Source organism: Rutilus rutilus (genome assembly GCF_951802725.1).
Source record: "Rutilus rutilus genome assembly, chromosome: 25".
NCBI lineage: Eukaryota > Metazoa > Chordata > Actinopteri > Cypriniformes > Leuciscidae > Rutilus > Rutilus rutilus.
In genome coordinates this window covers 11328551-11354642 of record NC_140229.1, presented here as the reverse complement: position 1 = coordinate 11354642, position 26092 = coordinate 11328551, and the positions used below count along the sequence as shown (strand labels likewise).

General features: G+C 36.8%; 1 protein-coding gene across 1 annotated transcript in view; it reads left to right on the top strand.

The window, feature by feature from the left end:
- The first annotated feature begins 2833 nt into the window (after positions 1-2833).
- The window catches only part of lhfpl6 (LHFPL tetraspan subfamily member 6), a 30222-nt gene continuing 6963 nt past the window's right edge, over positions 2834-26092 (top strand). Inside the window, exons 1-2 of the mRNA XM_084401393.1 lie at positions 2834-3165; positions 4444-4949. Of these exons, the coding sequence (XP_084257519.1) occupies positions 4565-4949 (385 nt within the window). The 5' untranslated portion in view covers positions 2834-3165; positions 4444-4564. The remainder of the gene's footprint in view (positions 3166-4443; positions 4950-26092) is intronic.

Below are 26092 nucleotides of genomic sequence, written 5' to 3'. Positions count from 1 at the left end.
TTCAAGTATTCACAGTAATGAGGTAAATGTGTGGGTAACTGTGAGATCTCATTAACTTCTCTTGTGAGATTCTTCATCATTAGCAGGTAACAGTTATGGTGTCTCTGTGGATCACATTTGTCAGTTTAAGCAACATGACGCAACTACACCACACAAAGACAGACTATTTAACATTCTTATGAAGTTTTGACAGCTCATAGCCACTTGTGCGTGGCTTGGGAGAGGGAATAATTATAATGGTCGGGTTTTGATGAGTGTCTTTGCTCTCCCAGGTCGCAAACTGCCATGAAAGTCAGATGCTCCATATTGATGGGGTAACAAGGTCTCAGTTCACGCCTACAAAATACAGATGATATCATTTATGAGGATGGTAAATGTCAGCCTGGCACTAAATTAACTACTGTCATATACATCTGTGACATGCAGGTGAACTGAACACACATCTGGCATCTCCTTACACTTTTAATAGACATCTGGGTTTACTGGGTTCACTGAATATTGAGCTGAAATCAGATCAGTCAGGTGGAAAGCAATATGGCTTCTGCAAATTGATTTGGTGCTCAAGTAATCATAAGAGCTAATGAAGCAATAACTCTAGCAGGACACAAATATCATAGTTAAAGTTCTTTAAATTTATTAGCTGGTAAATGCATTTTATTGTGTTTCCTACACAGCACCCCATTACTAATAGCCAAAGTCAGTCATGTGGGGTGTTTATTTAAACATTATTAACATTCCTATAATTGTATTATTATTGTTTATTCATTGTTTTATTATTATAAAATATAATTTGTTAATTATTAATCAAATCAAGATTTTAGGAGGCAAAGTTTATTTTAGGATGTCAAGATTGAAAATTGAACGTAGACTGGGCATATGCAGTTCAAATAATAATAATCGAATACAGATTTTAATTGATTTAATATGCTAAACAGAATAATATCATGCTGTGAGGCTGGTAAGTGAAATATTGCACCTTTTTCTTTGTGTTGGTGCAATTAAAACCACCAATGGGAGCAGCATCACAAAGTGTGTGTGAGTAACATTATTCAGTGGTAAGGGGGAAAAACATCGAGCAAACATATGGTCACAAACACTTCAATGATCTGAATGCAGAGCCAGATGCAAAAGAGTTTTACAGAAATTAGTGTGGTGTTTTTCTGTAGGATCATGGTCCATTGAGAAGCTAAATGGTCCGTCTATCTAAAAGGCTTTATGCAGAGATTCAAACAGACCTGAGTTGAACAAACTGAATGAGATCAGAGGATTGACTCAGAGGAGGAGATTGAATCAGAGGAGACTGCTCAAATTGTGCTCTCTCTAACGTTCGATTGAGAGATTTCCACTCAAAGGCAAGTTCTGGTTGAAGTGTGTAGGAAATACATCCCACTATAGAAGTCATAAGTACCCCATAACTAATCATTGGACAGACACTTGCAGCCCAGATTTTTAAACACTAGGCTATATCACAGTATATATATCAAATAAAGTAGTCTTTCAGTCTGGATATTTCATGCGCAAGAGGCGCTTTCTATGAATTCTGCATGACTGCTTACGGCTGCATCGCTTTACACAAGGGAAAGAAGTAGAGATGGGCTCCCCCAATTTGCATTTCTCATCAGGGTCAGAACTGCTTTAACATGCAGCAAATCTCTGATGTTGCTTTTGGTTCATAATAAAATGCATGAAACAGCAGTGAAGATATTGAATACTAAAACATCATTACAGCCACATTAGCCAATGCCACCAGAGAGACACTGCTGATGAGAAATAACACTGAAGGATGGAAATTATAATAATGGATCAAGAAGAGGTGCTGACAGTGTACCCTCTCCTCTGTCGGTTCCTGAAGGTCATTGCTGCCCTCAGAACCATTTTAATAAACATCAGTTTGTATGTGCCATTTAGGCATTGTGACAGCATACATGTGATTGATGCTAGCTAGCCCATGCTAGCTTTTAAAACTCAGCAGTTTGCATAAATGTTTATCAGATTAAAAGGTTAGTTCACCCAAAAATTGAAATTCTGTCATTAATTACTCACCCTCATGTCGTTCCAAGCCCGCAAGACTTTTGTTCATCTTCGGAATGCAAATGAAGATCTTTTTGATGAAATCTGAGAGCTTTCTGTCCCTCCATAGACAGCTACGCAACTGAAACTTTGACATTTCAAAAAAGTTCATAAAGAGATAGTAAAACTAATCCATAAGAGACCAGTCCAAAAGAGACTTGATTGCTTTATATGATGAAGAGATTTAATGTAGTCTTTTATTCACATTTAAACATTGATCAGCGAACAGAAACAGAAACTCAACTGCTGCTTGATGCCGAAAACAAACCTCATTGGTTCTTGCTGAAGCTCAAACATGCTGCGGTAACACAAGAACCAACCTCATTGGTTCTTGAGGGAGCTCAAATGTGCTGTGTAACATGAGTATGAACCTCATTGTTTACTGCTTCAAGTAATTTAAAATTTACTACTCAAAAGGACGATTCGTTCTTCAATCGCACATTTGACGCAGCATTTGGCGCATCAGACATAATGTAGCCTATAGAATATTTTATCTAAATTATGCATTTTATGTAAACTGGAAATTGTATTGTTGCTTTTTAATTTTATGATTAAAATCGTAATATAGTTAATGTCATAAATTATTGTTAATGTTTTTCCTTAATTTGTATTTTGTGAAATTAAGCCTAATTATTATAGGCTACCCCATAGGGTATAAATCACGTATTTGTCTTGAAAACATTTGTAACCTGCTGGAGACACCGTACTTCGTTTCTACTCTCCCACGGAACACCGAATGATAATAAATTACTGCTTTGACTTTGACGAGGGACTTTGAGAGAGCGCGCGGCAGCCAGGCGGAGTCTTGGGAAACACAGCATATTGTCAGACCAGCCCCTGGGCGGAGGATCTGGAGATTGATGCCTCCGCTTGCGCTTTCCTACTCCGTTTTAACACTCGGTTTAGTCCCGGTCGGAGACCTGCATGTGCTCGGGCAGTGAGTGGACTGTAGACGCCAGAGTTAAAGACTTCAGGGACGCTCGACCCAGGACAGGATAGAAGCAAACAGACAGCATACGCCACATTTTTTCGTGTTTTATGCTCTTTTAGTTCTTGAAAACAAGTGGAATTGGAAACAGTGAACGACACAGACATGTAAGATATCTATTGCATGCTTAAATCAGTTTCTGACTCACTTTTGGACTACATGACAGCTCGACATAATGTTTTCCTTTATGTTTACATCCCACATGGTTATGGATAGATGACTCATAATGTGTCCATTAACTTTTCTTTTATCAACATCAAGATTTTAGGTCAAAATGTATATGAACGCATGAGGAAAGTGTATGTGCTTTGCCATTTTAAATCTCCTCTTACTTACGCTCGTTTTTTTAAGTAATTTTAAATGGCCCTGACGTGTGGCATATTTTAAAACTACAAATATGTAGTCTCTCCATTAATATGAAGTCATAAAATGGATAATCTATTATGCTAATAAAATGAGCAAAATTCCGTATAAAATGATTTTAGATTGAGAAGCATGTAGCTACAGCATGTTGCACAATGTCAACATCCTAAAAATATTTTGTCAGCAACTAATGTATATATATTATTAGGTGTGAAAATGTCAATTGTAAACACACTCTTCATTCATTTAAATACCATAATCCAGAGTTTTGAGTCTTAAATGTATTTTGTTGCCTGGATATTGTATTTTTGTCTTATTGGTGACATTTTATTCAATAATGCATTTAATAGTTTAAGTCTGTTCATTGGTCTCTTATATAGAAAACTACCTCAGAAATTTTAGTAATGAGTATAGTAATCATGCACGACTGGAAAAGTCAATCAAAAATCTATAATTTCCTGGGTTCTCAGAAGTGGAAGTCGTCATAGTTGAGTAAACTTCTATAATGATAAAAGGGGAATGACAGCAAATATATTTTTTTGTATTCCCATTTGCTTCAACAGCAAATGAAACAATCCATGATAGTGTTTCCACGACTCCAAAAGATTATTATGTAATTATGTAAAATTTGCCATTATACTCCCTGAGCTGTTGTACAGTAGAAGCACCCTATCGGCAGCGTTAATTCGTTTTTTTGTCATTGACTGTCGGGGTAATATAACACAAAGTATTGTGTAAAAAATGTATGTTAACATTTTTAAAAATTAAAACATGAAAAACTTTACTACAGTTGAGATGTTGATAACTGTGGAAACGCATCATCACAGTCTCTGAAAAGGGTCCATTGATCAAAATGTTTGGGTGACAAACAGGCAAAGTTTTTTTTTTATGTTTACCTATGTTTAATGCACTTGTGAAAGTGAACAGCTTTCAGTAACCTTTATGCAATTTGAAGAGCTTAGTTGTCACCTTGGATTTATGACTTTTTACTGATGTTCCCACACTTTTTACTATTTCCTCAGGTGTAACCGAGCAGGAAGACATCGGGAGGATCTGGGCCGGTGGGCTTAGGAGCTCTGCATGTGCACAACCTAAAATCAAGTGTCTTTTGCATCTGAAAGCTTTTAGTTTGAGCTGAGCGTGATGGCTTCCAGTCTTACATGTGCAGGTGTGGTATGGGCCCTGTTGTCCTTCCTATGTGCAGCCACATCTTGCGTAGGCTTCTTCATGCCATACTGGCTGCTTGGGTCACAGATGGGTAAGTCAGTGTCATTTGGAACATTCCGGCGCTGTTCCTACCCCGTAAGGGATGAAGCTCGTGGTGGGACGGTTATGTTGGAGCAATGTGGGCGCTATGCCTCCTTCCAGGGCATCCCGAGTCTGGAGTGGAGGATCTGCACGGTGGTGACGGGGACAGGCTGCGGACTGCTGCTCCTGGTGGCTCTCACAGCAATGATGGGATGCTGTGTTACGGATCTAATCTCTCGCACCATCGGACGAGTGGCAGGAGGGATACAGTTTGTGGGAGGTGAGTCCAATTACAAGAACCTTGACTGGAGATTCAATGGATGGGTAAATGGATAAATGGTTGGATGAATGGATGTATTAGTTGCCTGAATGAGACTGAATTGAGAGATGATAATTTTGAATAATGAATAATTGAATGGACAACTGTAATATTAAGTGGTTATAAATTGACATACTAGCCATGATGATAACTCTGCCTATATTTATTTTGAATTTATCGTCCGGTAATATAAATAGAATGTAATTAAATTAAATGATAAAAAATAGCCTAACATTTGCTTATATAATATAATTATTATTTTAAAAAAAATCTAATTTCAGATTTATACAAATATCGGATTTATATCGGCCACCCCACTTTCTGGTTAACTGGTATCGGCATTGGTCGGGTACTAGTTTTCTGTGCATTTATTGGTTGGATGCATAGATGGGTTGTCAGTATATTCATATTTAGATAAATGGATAGTCAGATGAAACACTGCAACTTTGCAAACACACACTTCCATTTGCTGTCTTCCTAGACGTACTTAGCAACTCCTGAGAGGGAACACATGACGACCGCATCCTCTTAGTGAAACTCAGTGTGCTTGTTTTGACATTCGGTCGCTACGATTCGTGTCATCCTGTGAAGAAAGGAGCCTGTGACCTCTTGCTGATTTGGGCAAAGACACCAAACTCACATCCTGGTGAAAATCAGTTTGAGTTTGTTTGTTAACCGAACAAATGGTGAAAAGCAAACAAGTCTCTCCTTTCATGTCTTTAGTACTGTTTAGACAGGATTGGTTTGCCAAACGACGATTGAGTTACAATTGTTAACACAAAATGTCTTATGATTTCGGACGGGGTGTGGGCATATTATGGAAAATTCGGTAAAATTATAAAATAAGGCACATACGTGTTATGTGAATAATTAAAATAGTTAATCCAAAAAAAATTATTCTCTCATCATTTACTTATGTTGTAGTGTTCTTTCTTTTGTCCATACAATCATGTCCATAGACAGGTTTGGGCCGACATGAGGATGAGTAAACGTTAATAGATTTTACATTTGTTTGGTGAACTGTCCCTTTAAGAAAAGGAAGCCATTAAAGTAAGAATCATACCTGATGCTTCTACTACAGTGGCCTTTCTGATCAGTTTGTGATTGGACTTTCTGTATTGCTTTTCTTTTTATATCGGATGCAATACCAGCAGTACTTGAACCGCCAACTGTTATTTTACCCAGATGGCAAGCTGAAGTCAGCCGAAAGGTCTAAATCCATCATGAAGGCTCACCAGGCAGTGAAACGAGAAATTTAAGCTTTAGTTATGGCATTCACCAAAGGTCAAAGCAAATGAGGAGAAGAGTTGTGAAAAATAATATACTGTAATCGCACACGTTCCTCTCCGGATGGTATTCGATTTCTCACAGGACCCCAGCATTAGCTGAGAAACTTAAATTGCTCAGTAATTTATACAGAGGTTATATGAGGGGGGAACAGACTTGTTCAAACGTCTGTGAAGAACAAATTTACCTGACCTCCATGGGGAAAACTAGTCAAATATGGCCAAAAGCCAAATAAGCTTTTAATGGTCAAGAAAATGGATGTGCCTTGCAAATGCAGTCTTGCTCACACACACAGGTAGAAAAAGAGCAGGTTACACAGCATAATTTGGCTCTTGTAACTGTCCTTTTTACGAGGCAGTAACAGATCTGCTTATGAAGCGATTGGCCCTGTAATGAGCAGTATATGAGGGGAGGCGGGCCCCTCACGGGCCCTTATGACTTACATCACCCTTTCTTCTTTTGACTTGCCTCAGAGCAGTGACTTTGCTCCATTTCAATGAGATGGGAAATAATGAAGGTTGATTATACGTGACCTCTCTATGAGGTTCTCTCTTTCATATCCCTTTCATATCCCTTTCTCCTTTGTGCTCTCTTAACTTTACCACACACACACTTTGTTACGTACACTGGCTTGCTTTGTGATGTTTTATTCATGAGAAACGAAATATTTCCTGTTTTTGTAGTTTTCCCTTGTCATAGAAAGCTGTGGCTTTGTTTTTTTTTTATCATTTGATACAGTAAGGGCGATAGCGACTTGCTAATTCTGGGACAGATGCCAGATGACATATTGGTGTCACATTTTCAGTTTGCCCTTTTTCAGATGGGAATATTATTCATTAATAGGTCGAACTTGTGAAGTCTATTGTTTAACGTTCCTGCATCATGTTGGATTTCCTCTCACACCCACGTCTCGCTTCACAGCACCCGTTGCATGTTTGCATACATCACGCACCCTCCTGAAAGACGGTCGGCTCAGTCATGTTTTATACACTGAATTTACCATAGGATTTATGGGTTCCGTCTAAATACTGTCAGGATCCTGTCCAATAAGAACACAAGACCTTGAAATGAGTCTTATTCGCTTGAGAGATCTGCCGATATGACTCAGTTGGTCTCGGTGTTTTCTCAATTACTCTTTAATGTCTTCTTATCACATTAGTGAAATACTGAGGACATATCCTTTCAGAACAACCGGTTCCTGGGAGATGTTTCACACTTTGCTGTAATGACAATGCCTGATGAGTTTGTTACATTTTGCGAATACAAACATTTTTTGAATTTCTCCCATGCTTTTCCTCCCTTAAGCAATGCCTTACTGTCTCTATCAAAGGTCTGTTCTCTAATTTTCTTTCCTTATCTCTTACCTTTTTCTCTTAACTGTTGAACTATTTTCTGCACTGTATGCATTTCACAGTAGAAGATGAAAACGAATGCATTCATTGAACCATATCAATGCCCACTAGAATTGGTATAACTTTTTTTCATTTTCTGCAGTGGTTGCAGGCAAGACTCTAAAAGGTTTTAAGATTAAAAATATATATATATATATATAAAAAGAGGAATTGAAGACGGAGTAATGATGCTGAAAATTCTGCTTTGCCATCACAGGGATACATTTCACAATGTAAATTTTTTTGCTGTATTTTTGAGCTTGTTGTTGAGCATAAGAGTCTTCTTTCAAAAAAATATTACAGCCCTTTTTGCGTGTATATCCTCTATAATATAATTGTGAATTCCCCACATTCAGTTCAAGTGACAGAAATGATGCCAACTTATGTCCAGCTGTGACTCAATATATCACAATCGTTCTGTTTTTGTGGCCCCTTCACTCCATAGATCACGTCATTGTATTTACAGTGGGGAAATCTTATACAACCTTACCCCGAGGAAAACACAAATAAGTCAGGTGGCAAAAACTCTGTGTACAAGTGCTCAAGTGAGCTTTGAGACGTGACGGTTCAGTAATCCAGGTGGCAGCAGTTGTCTTACTGTAATCTTTCACTTCTTGAATGGTAAACTTTCAACGAATACCAACAGAGAGTCAATTCAGCTTGGAAAGCACGTATGTTGTCTTTCAGTGTTTAATGTTCAATGTTCTTCAAAAACTGCACAACAATATGGTGTTTTACTCTTATCTTTAAGTCATTAAGCAGGATAAGTCTGAAAATAATCATTAACTTTTCCAGAGTTGTCCTTGACTTTACGTCCGGTCACATTGGACTGCAGGGTTTGCCTCCTGATTTCCCTCTGTTAGCTCAGATGTCCAATATGTCACGTTTGTGTGCTCTCTCGTTTAAATCTAGATTGGCAATATTTAATTAGTCACGCTGGAATGTTTCTAATTGGGGATACGACCGGGTGTTGAGAATTTTCGTGTACATTCGTGTGGGTGAATGGAAGCGTGTGCGCCTGAGCGACGTGCCGTGTGTATTTGTAGTTGTGTGGGAACAGGCCTAGCTGAGGGTGTAAACGCTGGTTTTAGCTGACCCGTGCCGACCCCTGGGCGCTTGGAAAGAGACGGATGGAGAGATGAGAGGACGTAGGGTGGTGTGAATGGGAAAGACAGGCAGGATCCAGCTGATGGAGACAGCTGCAACGGCAGGAAGAGACTTACTGGCTCCAGTACGAAGAGAAGACTGGTGCACATCTCTCACTATGTCTCACTGTCAGTTTCTCACTGTCTGTCAATTCCGTCGACTCATTGGAATGTATTTGGAATGTTGCTGGAAAATAGGAGAAAATAAGTCTGAGAGAGTGACACTTAGTGATCTGAACAGGGCAGAGGTAAAGAAAATCTGTTTCTGTCCTTCACAGAAATCAATGACAGTTGTAACAGATATTGTCTTGTAAACTTGACACCAATGGGTGTAGCCCATTATGAATGCAGGATGAATTTCAATCCACATTTCCTCCTAAATGATACGCAAGATTAGAAATCTCACAAGGCCAGCCATGTTTCACCCAAAAATCAAAAAGAAATTATATTTGACATAAAGGACAATGAAGCCTATATTTAAAACCAGTAAAAAAAAATTGCGCTGTGATGTTATTTTAATGGATATTAAGCAACGTTTCCCCAAATTTTCTTTACTTTAATGTCCCCAGTATTTATTTCATTAATGGTTTATCGAATGGTTGTATTATTAAACATGATGATACTCAATGCTGTAAATCCGTAATTTTTGTATTACTGTGTTAAAATATAACTTACAGGTAGAACAACAAATATTTTACAATTAAATTTATTTTGCACATTATACTGATTAAATTGTAAGAAATCATTTATTTTTGATACTGAAGAAAAAGGAAAATGTGCTTAGTCAATATAATATAAAAAATAAAAGATTAAAATGTTAATTATATGCTAAATATATATTCTTATTTTTTTCTTTAGATTTTTGTAAAGACAGATTTTGTTAGATTCACCCTAGTGCCTTCTGAATTATAGTACGTTATAGAAAATAAAATTCCAGAAGATGCCTGAATGATGTACTAGTGTGCATCCATGCGTGCAAATATTGCTTGCAACCCTTTGTGCTATGAAAGAGATGTTTGTAATTATTCCCTTTCAACTTCTTTTACTGAAGTCAATGGCATAATAAAAAAATTAAAGGCAGAAACTACCACAGCTTCTTTTAAATGTATGAATTTAAACGTTAAGTTATAATGAATTTGAAAGTAATGAATTTACAGATGCTTGATATCAACAGTGTTGAGGGTAACGCGAGTTACGTAATCAGATTACTTTTTTCAAGTAACGCATAGTGAAATGCAAACTCAGACTATTATGCAAACATGCAATAATTAAATATGTTAACACAAATATACTTTAATCTGTTTTTAATATTATAATTTTTTTTATTGTTATTAAAAAACAAACAAGCAAGCCCAGGTGGGGAAAAGTCATGCAAAAGTAATGTAACGCATCACTTTCAGTAAATTCTTTTGTTACTTTTAGGGAGTAACACAATATTGTAAAGCATTACTTTTAAAAGTAACTTTCCCCAACACTAGATATCAAGATGCTTTTTTTTTTACATTACATGTCCATATGCTAGTATGTACTTTCCCATTGCAAAGTGCAATTATAGGGATATTTTATTATTTGGAAAATAAAAATGGCTCATTATACAAGATGTGCAATAACAGTTCCACTTGCCATTTTCTATTCTTTCTTGTTATTTGAGTCACACATAATTTAAGGCATATTTGGGAGAGATGATGATAGCATCTCTCCAGATTCCAGAGAAAACAATGTGAGAGCAGCAGGGCACCATCAGTTGGCCAATCTCAACTTTTATAAAGAAACCCACATGGTTTACAAGAAATGATTCCTCCGTGATTCCTTAAGGAAATGACTCTGAAACCATTCCGTCAGGCCACAGCATTGGCCGCCTTGACAAAACTGTACACAGCTGTAAGGATATGTAGGTCATGGCTTTGACTGGTTTTCGCATGTTTACATTCTTGTGAGAAAAGCGGTGTGCTGCATGACTTCATTTTCAGCTCCACAAAATCTTTGCCTTTGCTTTGCGCTAGTCTGGAATGATAGGTGCTATCTTTGCTCACTTTGCTCGTTGTAGGTCAAGGACAAAATGCAAAGAAACTTGGGGTTGAGATCTTTTGTGACACTTTTTTTGTTGTTGTCAGTTGTCAATACCAATTTAAAATTGAATTTTAAATATGAATAAAAATGTTGTTTTTATTTTAGTATTGATATTGTCATTTTAAGCTATGGATTTGTTGAATATAAAGAGGTTTGTGTTCCCATTGTTTTGAGCATCTGTGTTGGGGGGGTGTGTGGCCAGATAAACGAGTCAGGCGGACACGTGCTGGAAGGAGAGCTTTCATTCATGAATTATTCATTGAAAAAAAAAAAATCTGTCTTCAAATCCGGTTTGATATTTTAGCTTTGAGGCATAAATCTTGAAACCAGCTCACATAATTGAGAAAGGCAGTGATTCACAAGAGAGTAGGGACGTTCAAATCCTCAGCATGCGGGTGAGTGCAGCGCACGAAAAAGCATCCTGATACTTTTTCATATTTGCCCGTCTACCATGTCCTCAGTCTGCTTCAACGTCCCTTGAAAATAGTATCTAGCGCTCCTTCTTCCTTCATCATCTGACAAAACTATGAGCAATATGAGACATTGATCTTTTGTTCCAGTTAACGGAATAATTCACAAAAAAATGAAAATTCATCATTTACTTACCCTCATGTTATTTCAAACACGTATGACTTCCACAGAACACACAAAAAAATAAGGATTGTTCTATTCCAATCAGTTTCAATCAATGAGGACTAAGGTTTTCAAGCTTATAAATAAATAAATAAAGTAGCTTTTGACTGAAATCGACATCATTATTCAGTAATAATCATCCCCTCCAGTGAGCTGTTATCCGCTTTGACTGGATCATTGAGTCAGTGAGTTGATTTGAGAACTGGATTAGTCTGATTCTTGAACACGATTCAGACATCTTTTGTGAAATGGATCAACCGATTCATCCAAAATCAACTGAAAAGATCTGAATCAAACCATTTCTTAAACTTTTATATTTGATCACCTCCAATCTTTAATTCATGGTTACAACCTCCTTTTTTGTAAAATAATTGAGATTTTTATGGTTTGGTTTGCCGTTGAGTTGAAACAATGGCATTTTTCCAAGGTTTGGAACTACATGAGGGTGAGTAAAGATGACAGAATTTAAATTTTTCTGTGAAATATCGCTTTAATTTCTCATTACAAAGTTTTTTCTTATCCAGTAGGGCAAGAGCTAGAGGTTATTAACTTTTCACAAATTTGCACACTCACATTTGAACAAAGCCAACTTTCTATGGATAAGTGAACAAAGGATCCTCTGTGTTCAAGAACTTTGAGAAGTTCCATGTCTGACTTGGCTCAGTCCACTTCCAGCGCTGCGTGGTCCCTCTCCGGCCCGGCTCCCTCCCTCAGATTGGAATGCAGGTCTGCATTCTCCTTAGGGCAATCATACTGGAATGTTCCAGGCTTCCAGATGGTCCTCTAAGGTCCACGACTGTGGCAGCAGAGACATTCTTTGGCTACAGTAAAAGAGGAAATAAATGGTTTTCTCTCCTAACTCGGAGACCGATCCAAAAGCGTGGCAGAGGGAGATTTTTTTTGAGGATAAAGCAGAAGAGAAGAAAGGCTTGGATTCACACAGATGGCACATGCACATTTGAAGGAAGCTCAGTAGAGAAGGGTTTTCATCTTTCGCAACCTGAATGTGTTATCTCTGAGGAACCATTAGAGCCTTGATGGATTTTTTTTTCAGTCTGTTTACTGCTTTCTTGAGTTTTTCTACAGCACTGTAACCTGCCGTTTCTGTTGAAGCTGATGTAGTGACAATTCTTGTCATTTACTCACCCTCATGATGATCTTTCTTACATAGAAGAAGAACAGAGAACAAAGAATGTGTCTGCTCACTTTTTTATGCAGTTGCAGTGAATGAGGACTGGAGCTTTCAAGCTTCAAACAGGACAGAGAAGCACCAAAACATATCATAAATATATCATAAAAGTGCTCCATATGACTTATTTATTATATACTGCAAGTCTTCAGAAGCCATGCGATATCTTTGTATTATGAACAAAACATAACAAAAATAAGACTTGATCTCCTATTCTAGGAGTCTTGCGACCGAATCATCGAGTTTACATTGAGAGTGAGTTGAACTTTAGATCTGGATCTGATTTGTGAACAGATCATTCACACTGCTTTTGTGAACTGGATCAATTGATTTATTTACTCAGACTCAGAAGAACAATTCGTGAATGTAATTTCAGTAAATAATGAAATACATTTTTGTCTTCTCAAAATAAACTATTAAATGAGTAATACAGACTTGGAATTTAGCATATATGAACCACCTTTATCATACTTTTATGGTGTGTTTTTGTCAAATTGTGAAACTAGAGACAAAGATATAAAAAAAATTCTTCGATATATTCTTTGATTCATTTAGCAAGGATACATTCAATTGATCGAAAGTGACAGAAAATACATGTATTATAATGTTACAAAAGATGTTTATTTCAAATAAATGCATACATTTCTATTGAAAGAATCAGAGCAGTTTTCAACATTAATAATGGGAAATGTTTCTTGAGCACCAAATCAGCCTTTAGAAAGATTTCTGAAGACTGGAGTACTGAAATTTTCAGACCTCTTTCAAAAACATTAAAAAATAATAATAATAATTACAGACAGTGTGTTATAAGGAAGAAAGAAAGTCATACAGGTTAAAAAAAAAAAGGGTGAGTAAATAATAAAAGATTTGTAATGTTTGAGAGAACTATTCGTTTAAAAGGGAACTTGGCTACTATAATTTTAAATAGCTGAGATATTAGGTTCCTCTAACAGAACTCCAGCATTCTTAATTCATTCCCTGCCTCACACCAGCGTTGTACAGGTTTTTCTGCAGTGTGATTTTAAAAGTAACAGGCTTTTGGAATAATTCTGCGTTTACGTTCATGAAAACATTCCCAGCTGTTGGCTGTTACGATGGCAAATGAATTCATGAGCTTAGGACACAGCAGTGGCCTTTTTCATCTGTGTTCTTTTCTCTCACCATTTCATGCCTTCCTCAGTCTCTGGCTGATTGAAATAAGAGTTATGGTCCGTGTAAGTCTGTGGTGGTCTATAATGGTGTGTGATGACAGTGCGGCTTTACATCCTGTGCGCGAGGCTGATAGCAGTGGCTGGCCGCCCGCTTGAGCCGAGCTCAGGACTGTCAGTCACGTCTAGGGATTGAATGCCAAGTTTTATGATGGAACTCCGTTTGGACACTTTGGTCTAGCTGCTGGCCCAACTACTTTATTAAAGGGATATTTCACCCAAAAACGTAGATCCTGTGTCTTTCCAAACCTGTAAAACGTTTTTCTTATGTGGAACACAAAAGATGTTTAACAGAATTTTCAAAGCTTAAACCAGTTGGAATAATAGTTTTGTAGTGGCTTGTTATTTTACTCTAATGTTCCTTGTTGGTCTAACTCAAAGGTTAAACATAAAGACTATCCCTGTCGGGGTCATCTGGAGATCGTTGACCCTTTATTGCCTTCTCACACGTTACTGTCATGGTATTTTAGTCATGCTTTGTCGGTCTTTTGGTAAAAGAATTTTCAGAAGAACAAGTCAGAAGATGCTTTCGAGAGGGACACACACCTCTGTGTTCAACGGAAATCTTGTCAGGTCAGGTTTGTTTTGACTGTGGCCCAAGAACACTCTAAATTAGCAGCCTTGGTTTGTCCTCAAATTTACTTTACCATTTTATTTTACAGGTCCCTTTTGTGTCCTCGCTTTGCTGGCACATTCTCATGCAGACTTTAACAAACAGCAGCTAATTCGTCACGAAAGCTGCCAAAAAAAGCCTGTCATTCATGGAAAATTCCATCTGTAACAGCAGGTCCGAGCCGGTGCAGGTCTGTCTCTGTTTTCACAGTGTTGGGTTGTGATAAGACAGGACTGCACATACACATCCACTTGCCAACTCACATATAAGATAAAACAGGATGTCTGAATTTTTAGAAATGGTTGTAATTGCTATGAAGAGTTCCAGATTGTAAGCATGTGAGTTGTGGAACTTTCTGTCTACATTCTGACCAGTTGACTTGGCAACAATAAAATCAACAATGACATGACTAGCCCTGGCAGCGATAACCCTTCATCCCTGGCAGGCCACTTCACAGATTGTGCTCTGGTAATTGAGATGTAATATGCCTAGTGCAGTTATATATAGATTGGAAAGTGCTTGGTGGTGAAAGTCAGATGAGGAGAAGACAAGCTTATTTATGTGCTAGAACTTCCTCCTTTACAAACAGCTTTACAAACATTGCACTCCACAATCACTTTACTATTGACAGATGGTTTGATTTAGTTTTCACTGTTTTTGCAAAGTCAATGCATAAAGCAATGAATTACAAAAGGTCAGTGATTTTACTCTTTTAACTGGGGTAAAATCTAGGGATGGTCCGTTTTTTTAATTCTTGCAGATAATTATGTTGTGGCTAATAAGTGATAAATTACTGATATAAAATTTCTGCACTATTTGTTTAAACAAGTAAAGTTTAACAGTTAAACAGTGAGTTTAGGCATCACAATAGTATTGTACCGTAATAAAAAATGGATATTCATTTTGATGTTTGCTTAGGATTACATTGTTTTTAGAGGTTAACTTTAAAGGCAGGGTAGGCAGGTTTTTTCTAAAAAAACCTTTTTCCCAAATTTGTTTAAACTGTCTTTATATACCAATACATAATTAAAATGTAAGTACTCTGAAAAAGAGAGTATAAAAATCGACTGTCTCTAGTCCTCTCAGGGCTGCAATAAACACAGCTACTTATTCCATTCACTCCCACCCCCTCCCTTCTGGGCTCCTTCCAAAGTCACGCCCCCAAAATACATGAACGCGCGATGCTGACCGCTCAGCTTGGAGGAGGACACGTTTGCCAGCGCCGAGCGGAGAGGAGCGCAGTGCATGTAGTGACATCATGTCAGAATCACATGTAATAAAATACCGAACTTTATCATTATGAATATAAACAACTAACATGGCTGTTAGTACTCACTATCAAGCTAGCATATCGATACTGGTAAAGTTTAAAATATATTGAGTTTGATTCGGTAACGAGCTAGTAACATAAGGCAAAGCTAAAAACAGGTTGCATTGATACACGTTTTCCCATTACCATCAGTTACACTGTGATGAAGGTGAATTTCATGTAAGAATCATAACATATACGGTGTTTTGCATGTAAGAGCTTCCACGATGAAAGCACTGTTGGCTCTGATGAGGACTACACTCCGGAGACAAGTACCGCTGCTTTATGTGGGGATGGTGGTGGCGCAATGGATAAGACACATGCCTTTGGTGTGAGAGACCCGGGTTCGAATCCACTGTGAGACACCAATGTGTCCTTGAGCAAGACACTTAACCCCTAGTTGCTCCAGAGGCGTGCGACCTCTGACGTATATAGCAATTGTAAGTCGCTTTGGATAAAAGCGTCAGCTAAATGAATAAATGTAAATGTTATCCAAAGACTTTTTGGTCATAGCCTTTTCGAATACTGTCTTCCTTTTTTTGCCTTGTTTGCCTTCGCTGACTGTATATGCAGGTACTGGGAATTTTGACTGCTCTTTCTCTGCCATAATTGTGATTCTTCCTAGCTTCCGTGCCTCTTCCCCTCCTCGAGTCAAACGGGTGCGCGCATGTGGGCAGCTCCTGTAGCAGCAGGGGTGGTAGCCATGGTAACGAGGGAGAGTGACAGTCACCCAGCCAATCATTTCATTCGTTCCGAATGGAAATAAGTAGCTGTGTTTATTCCAGCCCTGAGAGGACTACAGACACTCGATTTTTATACTCTCTTTTTCAGAGTACTTACATTTTAATTATGTATTGGTATACAAAGACAGTTTAAACAAATTTGGGAAAAAGTCTTTTAGAAAAAACCTGCCTACCCTGCCTTTAAGTGAGTGTTATCTAAATGTAAAAAATTGAGTAAATGAGCATGTTCAATTAAATTACATTTTATAGTGGTTGATATTGTTTAATTTATACAAGACAAAACTAATATCGGAAGATAACCAATATAGTATCAATATATTGTGCTTTCCTTGTCACTTTAACACACACCATTGAACTAGAGGGTTCTGGACGGTTGCTAGGGCATTTCTAATATGGTTGCTATGGGGTTTGAGATGGTTGCTGGGTTATTTAATAACCAAAGTCAAAAGTGCCCAACCATGATATTCTGGTCTCTATATGGCTATTTTCTTTAACCTGATTTTGTCCACCACCTAAAATTTTTACTTCTGGTTTCTTGTTTAATACACACCATTAGACATGCAAATGCTTTTATTATCTTGTAGTTCTAGTTTCTGTATCTTCTAAGTCACATTCTCTGAACTCTATTTTGGCAAGCTTTATAACAGAAGGCTTGTTGTTGTTGTTGCAGGTTCAATAGACCTCCTGTGCGTCATTTGAAAGCTATTGATTTTCCATTTTGTAAGTGTGCTTTAATTATATTTTTAGAAAGTAAATGCAAAAAACATCTCACCTCAGTTTTCCTTCAACCTCGGGAAATGATATTGGATTTGAATCACTGCAAAAGACAGACTGCATCGGTAATGCAATACTTACATTGATTTCTTTTGACGAGAAGTAGAAGACGGACAGGAGTGGTAGAGAGTAATCAGAAATATAACATTCTTCAGTGTGAAACAACGGCCAGCGGTTTAACATATTTAGAAGTTATTTTTTTGTTGCTTATGAAGGACTGTGTGGAGCTGAATGGACAAGCCAGTTTATGCTCAACCCCACAGAGTAAGTGGATATTGTTTATTCAGTGTCTATTCAAAGCCACTGACTCTGGGTTTTATGTCTCAACCCACTGAAACTATAATACACTAGTAGAACTAGCTTTAAACACTAGTAATAGAACACATTTAGACACTTTCTTTTATAGAAACTGTATAATGTAGATGACTTAATCAGTGTTTGACTACACACACAAAAAAATCTGTGAAATTTACAGTAAAAAAAACATCAGTTGCCAGAAATTTACTGTAAAAAAAATACAGTATCAACATTTTAGGTTTTACGGATTTAACTTAAATTTATAGTAAATATAATGATAATATAACTGATGTAATGTTAATATACCAACCTATTGAAGTACTAATATCTATTTCTGTTTTGTACCTTTGTAATACACTAACAACCACCAATAACAGGTTAGAACGGGAGTCCAGAACTCAGTCATTAACTCGCGCTGTTTGATTGACAGCTCCAGCGATTATAAAGGGAGGAATGATTGCTTTCTATATGATGTTATCACAATTTGAATAACGTCTGACTGTACATGAATCATTACTTCTCATAAATCACTGGTCACAGATCAGACATTAGAATTAACACGGTTACTTAAATGTTGTGGCATTACTGTCGGGTCCATATCTTACAGTAAAAGTCTTTTTGCCGAAATTGAGACTGATTTACCAAAGAATCCACAGTGAAATGTACTGAACAAACAAATAATGCTCTACTGAGAAATTCACAATAAATAAGTACTCTCCTAACATTAGGATCCTAAAGAAAGGTAATGTTATTTTTAGTCCAGTGATCCTGTATCGCTCTTATCTCGGGGCCAAAGATGCGATAAAGTAGAAGTAGGCATTGATCTGATTCTGCAGAGGCGGGCTTTCATTGCGCTATTACATAATAATGTGACAAAATCCGAAATGAGTAATTTTCAGAGCTTGGTTTCATCAAAAGCTGTTTTGGACTAATGATTAAGTTTTGCGTTCTAACACTTAGAGGATGTTTTTAAAATATAATGACCTCTTACATGTCAAAAGATCAAGGAAAATTTGATCCCTCAATTCATGACCCCTTTAAAAATGCATATAGCACGGGAATTGAAGATCAGATTTATAGATCAGCTCCACTCACAAGATTGATGAGACTTTTTTTGCCTTTCTATTAGAGCTACGGAAGGAGAAGGCAGTTCTAGGAGATGTTCAGGATGTGGTTTTTAGTGTTTTGTGCAGCCTAAACATGCAATAATTGGGTTTTTTCAGCATCTTGCATCAAAGCATTGTGCTTTCTAAGACAAGACAGAGTGTTTAACTTTCTGTCTTCACCAATTGTTTGAGAGCCTATTTTAATAGTTCCACTGTTTTTTCTGTCTGGTCGTAGCACACTGAAAGTCACGGTCACCTTCTCAAGCTGAAGAAAAGGACACAGTATTGATCATGACGGGACACAGATCAATAGGAAGATAATCACTCTTGACCCCAGTGCCTCTGTGACCTGTAAGAGGGCATGCTTGGTTCTTTGTGCTGATAAAAATGTAGAGAGACGTAGTAAGGAGAGGTTTTGTTTCTTTGATTTATTTTGTGTGTTCTAGAGCAGGGAAGGTATCATAGTCTCGGGGGGGGACGACAAGTCATAGTTTGTTCTTTGAACTCCTGGTGCAGCTGTCACAGCACACTGTGACACCCTAGTATGGCAGCATAGGACAACCTGTGATGAATGATTTTTACACACACACACACACACACCAATTCTTCACATGAGCAGTGGACTATAAACTAGAGATTTAATTTTCTAGTTGGCAGTCTTTCCATGATTTGTAACCAGAGTTTTCTGTCAGTAGGAGTGTGTGCATTTTGCATCATTTTAGTGTTGCTTGCTTGGACTTATTGCTCATACTCAGGGTTAGGGATTTTAACAAACCCTTAACCATAACCATTGGCACATAACGAATACCTATTTAGTGCAAATAATGCTGCTTAAATATATAAAGAATATACTTTTTTATTATTTTATTTATTAATTTGTACATTTTGTTTTGTTTTGTAACCAGCCAGAACACCCTAGCATTCACCTAGCGACGTGCTAAAAACCACCAAGAGAGAAACTATGAATAATGGCTTCCGAAAATGTAATAATCTATAGTCGATCATTTATTCTGAAGACCTTTATCCTTCAGAATAACATGTGACACTCCTTGTCAAACTCCCCTTCCCCCATGTATCTCATTTTAATATCATCATCTATGTTTCGCTTTTCCTCTCTATTTGTCTCATTGGTATCTTTGAAGTCAATGTTCACATCTTCATTAATGTTTCTTATTGAAACCTCTGGGTCTGTTTATTTCACAATAGCTTTGCATGTTATTATTTCCTGATTTCATTTTACAAAAATATCACTGGTTTTATAAACTGAGGGACAAAAGAAATCCAGTTCACCCTCTATTTCTATATAGGTGAGATATTTTTTCATTATTATTATGGCAGAGTATCAAGCCCTGAATATTACACAGGGGAAAGAGAAAGAAATTGTATTAGGGTATCTTGATATCATCCCACTGCAATCCATTTCCTCTGAGCTTAACTGGGATTTTCTTTCCCACATCCAAGCTGATGATGACTCTACTTGAGATGCATGTCTCCTAGGCGGTGACCTTGAATTCTCTTTTTCTCTCCTTTTAGTAGGTATAACCGGTTGTGATGAAGAGTAAATTACTGTTCTCCTTCCTAATGTGGCACCTCACTTCATGCTGGCATTTTTCATTAGTATGATACTGGGAGTGATTTTTCACACCTCCTATCCACCTTTACATGTTTTCCATAACCCTTTGATGTCATTCGTTCCCTTCTCTTTTTACCCTTCAGATTCCTGCTCCATTGCTCTTCCATGATCAAAGCTCCTTTTCTATATTAAATCACATCTTGAAAGGGAGAAGATATTAAAAGGGTCCAGACTTTTTTTTGCATGGCAGAAACCTTACAAGTGTTAAAATCCCATTTTAACTAGTTAAAAGGCAGGGAACATTTAAAGTGTACTGAATAAGATTTGAATTAAATGTGGACTTGCATTTAAGATATTAAAAAAGTATTAAAATAGCATCTTGATATGTAGAGATAGCTATAAGTAAGCAATGTGTAGGTTGATTCCCACAATAAAAGTGTGAACTGGCAAATTCAAAACATTGCATTGTTTGTTTGTGCTGTCCAACCTGCCCGACAACAGAAACGTTGGCTCAATCAATGGCATGAGTTTGGGGTGGAGCTATCTGTTTGGCTGACCAATAATAGATGGCTGAAACAGTCATTATTTTTTTTGCAATTCTGTTTGGTAATTGGAGCCTGATAATGTTAAAATTAGTTTATTAGCTTCAAATGGGATAGTTCACCCAAAAAATGTAATTCCATCATTATTTACCAACCTTTGTGTGTGTGTGTGTGTGTTTATATTGTAAAAGTCGATGGGGTCCAAAGTTATTTTGGATCCCCTTGACTTTCACTGTATGGACAAAAACATTATTTTTTATTAACAGTATCTTTTTTATGCTCAACATTTGTACATTACAAGTTTGTAACAATACAAATACATTCAGTAAATGATGCCAGAACTGTTATTTTTGGGTGAACTATTCCTTTAACATACAAGCTTCATGGGTAATGAGTGAAGTTTATTTATTTACAGTTTATCTATTTATTTATTTATTACACTTCTAAGAGCTTCTTCTAGAACAATGGAACTCTGTTCTTTTTCTGAGAACCTTGCGACTGTCATTTAACATCTGGTATTGATAGTAGTTGTGGGTCTTTTGGGAAGGTTCCTCCCATCGGTTCTTTTTCTCAACTCTCTCCTGCTGATTCCTGAATGACGTCTTCTCCTCTGTGTGGGAATGCACTGTGTTGTAACTGCATCCAGATGTTTCCAATGTTGACTTCAACCAAACTCAATAAACTTTCCATTCTCTCTAGGGTTAAAAAGAAAATCAACACTCAACATCTGCAAGAACGTTATGTTGAAACTAGTGAAATCATTGTGGTGTTGAAAGCAAGACTCTAGAAGCACTTCAGATCGTAACCTGTTTAAGAAAGACTTTCTGCTTTCTTGTCTCAAAACACCCAGTTAGTGTGCGGGTTAGGACAACAATGCCTTAGTTTCCCCTATTTAATCCTTGATCATAAATCCTGTTCAAGAGTTTATGGGTGGTCTGGGAAAGTCCTCTGTCTTCAGAAAATACTTGGTAGAATAATCAAAATGTATATTTTCTGAAGCAAATATGAGCAAAAACTTATTTCCTTTAGGGTTTGAGGAGATCGACTGGTTTAAAGTCAAATGAATTTGAAGTGATTTGAGGTTAGAAAGATGATGACACAATTTTCAGTTTAAAGCACATAATCTGTGGAAGGAGCTGCTCGATTGGACTGACCAAACTTGAAACGAAAACTCGCTCTGTAATATTTAACAGGAAGATGGTGTGGAATAGAAATGTTGTCATTCTCAAAAGGCTGTTAATTTCAGGTTAGAATTGGCTTTGGTCTGTGTGGATGTGATCTTCCACCATATGCTGCCATAATGGAGCCATCTGTGATCAGATCTTCCAGCCAAGATGTCACACACTGATGTTAACAGTGATAGGAGTGGATGCATGAATATGGGAGACCAAGGTTGGTCATATGAAGCCTTCAGGGTTCCATTTTCATGAGTTTCTCATCTAAATGATTGACATTAAATCCAAGAACTGCCTCTGTTATAGGTCTGTTTCATTAGACAGGGAGAGTTGTTGTAGTCCACCAAATGATATTCCATTTAAAATAAATGTAGGCAACATTGCAATGTGATTGCAAATCTTTTGTATTTGGTCATTAAATGGATAGCATGCAGGAATGAAAATTCTGTTATGCCAAACCTGTATGACAACATGAAAGAAGATATTTTGGAAAATGTCTTCTTTTTTTTTTTGTCCTTACAATGAAAGTCACTGGGTTAGTTATTTTGGACCCCACTGACTTTCATTACATAGGCAAAAACAATTGAAATGTTCTACAACATGTCTTCTTGTGTTCCTCAGTAGGCTCTGCTGATTAATGTGGCACCCGGCCTGGAGCCGCTTCAAACCTCAGAAGTGCTTGCTCATGAGAACATTAGTGGACTTTGTCTAAACTTGCAGACCTCACGTTGACCCGTTTGTCATGGCCTTTCATCTTTGACCTGACACTCTTTCCTGAGAGAGGCAACAGTAGCATTGCTAAACGTCAGGCTGCTTTTGCAGCTGCTGAGTTTGAACCCTTCAGAAGTCATTAAAGTCTTCTGAAATATCTTTGTTATACTGACCAATTATCTATTGTAAAAACAAGATTAGAGTTTAGACCATAAAGACAATTACAAATAATTGTAATAAAATAATTTATGAGAAATTTTTTATGTCTTAGACTAGAGGAATGGATCAGATTGAGAGGTGTTTTCTTTCTTTTTTTTCTTTTTTTTTTTGCAAGCTTTTGGACATTGGCTATTTTCGCAAATGTGACTGCAGATTAATTTCATTATTAGAATATTAAATTATTATAATCATTCAGTATGTTGTTGAAATGTAATACTTTGGTTACTGGTTGGTTTAAACCAGTGTTATTATTAACTAATCTATAGTTTTCATTAGTTGAAGCTGAAATAAAATAAATAAAATATTAGATGAAAAACTTAAACTTAATTAGAAATTAAACTAAATAAGTTTAATCACTAAAATGTAAATTAAAGCTAAATATTTAAAAAACAAAAAACTAATAAAAATGACAAAAGCACATAAAATTACAAAAGCAAACTAAAATTAAAAGGAAACCTAGATATAATTTTAATTCTATTAATATTATTAATTATATGAATATTAATAAAATATTAATAAATCCTATAATATTATATACATAATAATCATAAATAACACTTAGTGTTAATAATAATAATTATAATAATAATAATAATTAGTTGTTCGAACCACTAACCCAAAGTATAAGCAATGGTAAACGTGAGGCTTGCATTCGCTACAGGAGTAAATATATAAGGCTATATCTTCAAGTCAGCAGAGATATTTATCAATATGGAAGAGGATTGTCTAGTCCAGTATACAGTCCAAAGTATATCTGAGCACTTAACAAATGATCAGGCAGAGAGGCTCATCTTTAAGCCAGCATAAGACAATTCTTCTTCCTCCCCAGTCTTGGAGATGCTTATTTTTTTGAGAAGCAGAGGGAATGGAAGTGGGAGGGCAGGAGAGAGCAAGAGTGCAGGGCAGGCATGGAGCCAGATATCCAGTTCATGAAAGAGCTATGATAAAATATCTCAAAGCCTATAAGACCAACTAGCACTGTATGAATGCCTCCCTTCCTCGAAAATGATGGTTCTGTCAGGACAGCGCACTCCAGTTCTGAGGAATGGCTTTCAACATTAGAATGAGGACCGGCTGGGTTTTGTTCTCAATCGAAGCGGTCGCAGCCTGCCAAGGCTTTTTAATAAAGAAGGGCAGATTTATGCCGACATCAAAGTGGGATTCTAAATGTCTGACATTGTTCGTCTACCCGGTGCCAAACTGTATAGAAAGGGCAGAGCATGATCTATGATAGTGGTATTATCGAACATTTGAAGACACTTCACACAAACCTTAGATTTGCAGATGACTTTCAAGGTCACAAGTTCTACGTAGATTTTTAACCTTGGCTAGCATGTGGCATAATTTGACTAAATAAGTATTTTTGTTTGAGAAATATTGACTTTATAATGGAATTACACACTGGTTACAAATTTAAAGAAAAATGAAAGCATATTTTCTTAAGTCCACTATGTCACTTTTGGCCCTATAGCGGTTAAAAAACAAAACGCATGCATTTTGCGGAAGAACATTGTTTTGGTTGTTCGGCTCCTATTTTTTTAAACAGGTGATTCCCCGGAGGTTCAAGACTTAGCATGTCCAGTTCAACCTTTCTCGCTCATTGTGACAACTAACCTATGTCACTTCCACTCTATACATGCATCAAAATAGCTGGAGCAGCTTTTCTCTATTTATGGATATGACGAGACACGGGCGAGGGACGTATGTGAGCAATTTCCTGCAAAAACCATTCCATCAGGTCTAAAATATAAACACTTATAATAGGATTACCACAGTGAATAAGGGTAAGACAAAAACACATTTTGGAAGAAGGATTGATGATGTATTGACTTTTGTAGAAAAAAGTTTCATGGTATACCTTTAAATAAAAAAAATTAAATAATAATTTAAAAGTAAAAATAACATTATTCATTAGCATTATTATTAGTTGATTGATTGATTGATTGATTGATTGATTGATTGATTGATTGATTGATTGATTGATTGATTGATTGATTGATTGATTGATTTATTGATTAATTGATTAGGGGCCTTTTTATGAAATGGACTTTTGGAATAGGATTTTTGTTTTGCACTAAGGGTCATAGTTTGATTAGCAAGGCCACAGGGTTGAAAATATTGTTTTATTATTATTATTGGTTCTTGGCCAAATGTCCATATTTCTTTGATGTGATATCCTCTCTCTTTTTTTACTAAAGTCTTTGAATCGACAGAGAGGATGGGGTGAGTGATTGCAGTGGAGATGAAAGTGGAATGTTTTGAGACTGTTGTCTGCTGTCAGGATAAGAGATATGTCTTATCATTGTCTGCTGGAGTGTTTACTATATCCATGAGTGACTGATACCCACGCGTTCCCAACAGCAGATCTTCGAGATTGTAAGTGAAATGTGAAGTTTAAGTCATTCCTTTTAGATTATGCTGTCCCTTCCTCCACAGCATGTATTGTTCCCAGTGGAAAACATTTGGTACAGATACTGTATGAAGGTCCTATCTATGCGCACTCACTGACGAGAGCTTGCGTAAGTAGCAATCAGAGGTGTTGCTTTTAGTGATAAGACAGTTGTCTCAGCTGTCCCTGTGTTGGCGCTCTCATTTCCTGAGGTGTTGTCAGGCTGTGTGAGCACTGTAGAGTTGACAATAGACCATCTGCTGTGTGTGTTGCACAAAAACTAGTTATTACTTATCACCTCTAGAAAACAACCTATTCCATTGGTTTCCCCAAGCAGGGGTGCAAGTTAATTTTAGATTTTTTTTTTTATTTTAATTTTTTTACTATGCTATGAAATATCTGTGTATATTTTTTCTTTGTTTGTTTTATAATACATTTCTAAATAATTTTGGTTATATATTTTATTATTGTTATTCTCTAATAAATTTCTACACTCTTAATCAGTAGCTATGTACCTATTTTCCATCCACCTATTTTTCTGTGCATTTTGGGATATTGCATAAAAAAACATGTATCGAAATGCCAAGATGAGCATAAATTCTAAAATTGCGTATAAAAAATGTAGGCTCTCAGTTGAGGCAGATACATGTTTTATCCAATAAGAAGACATAGGGCCCTATTTTAACGATCTGAAACGCAAGTATCAAACGCGAAACGCAAGTAACTTTGT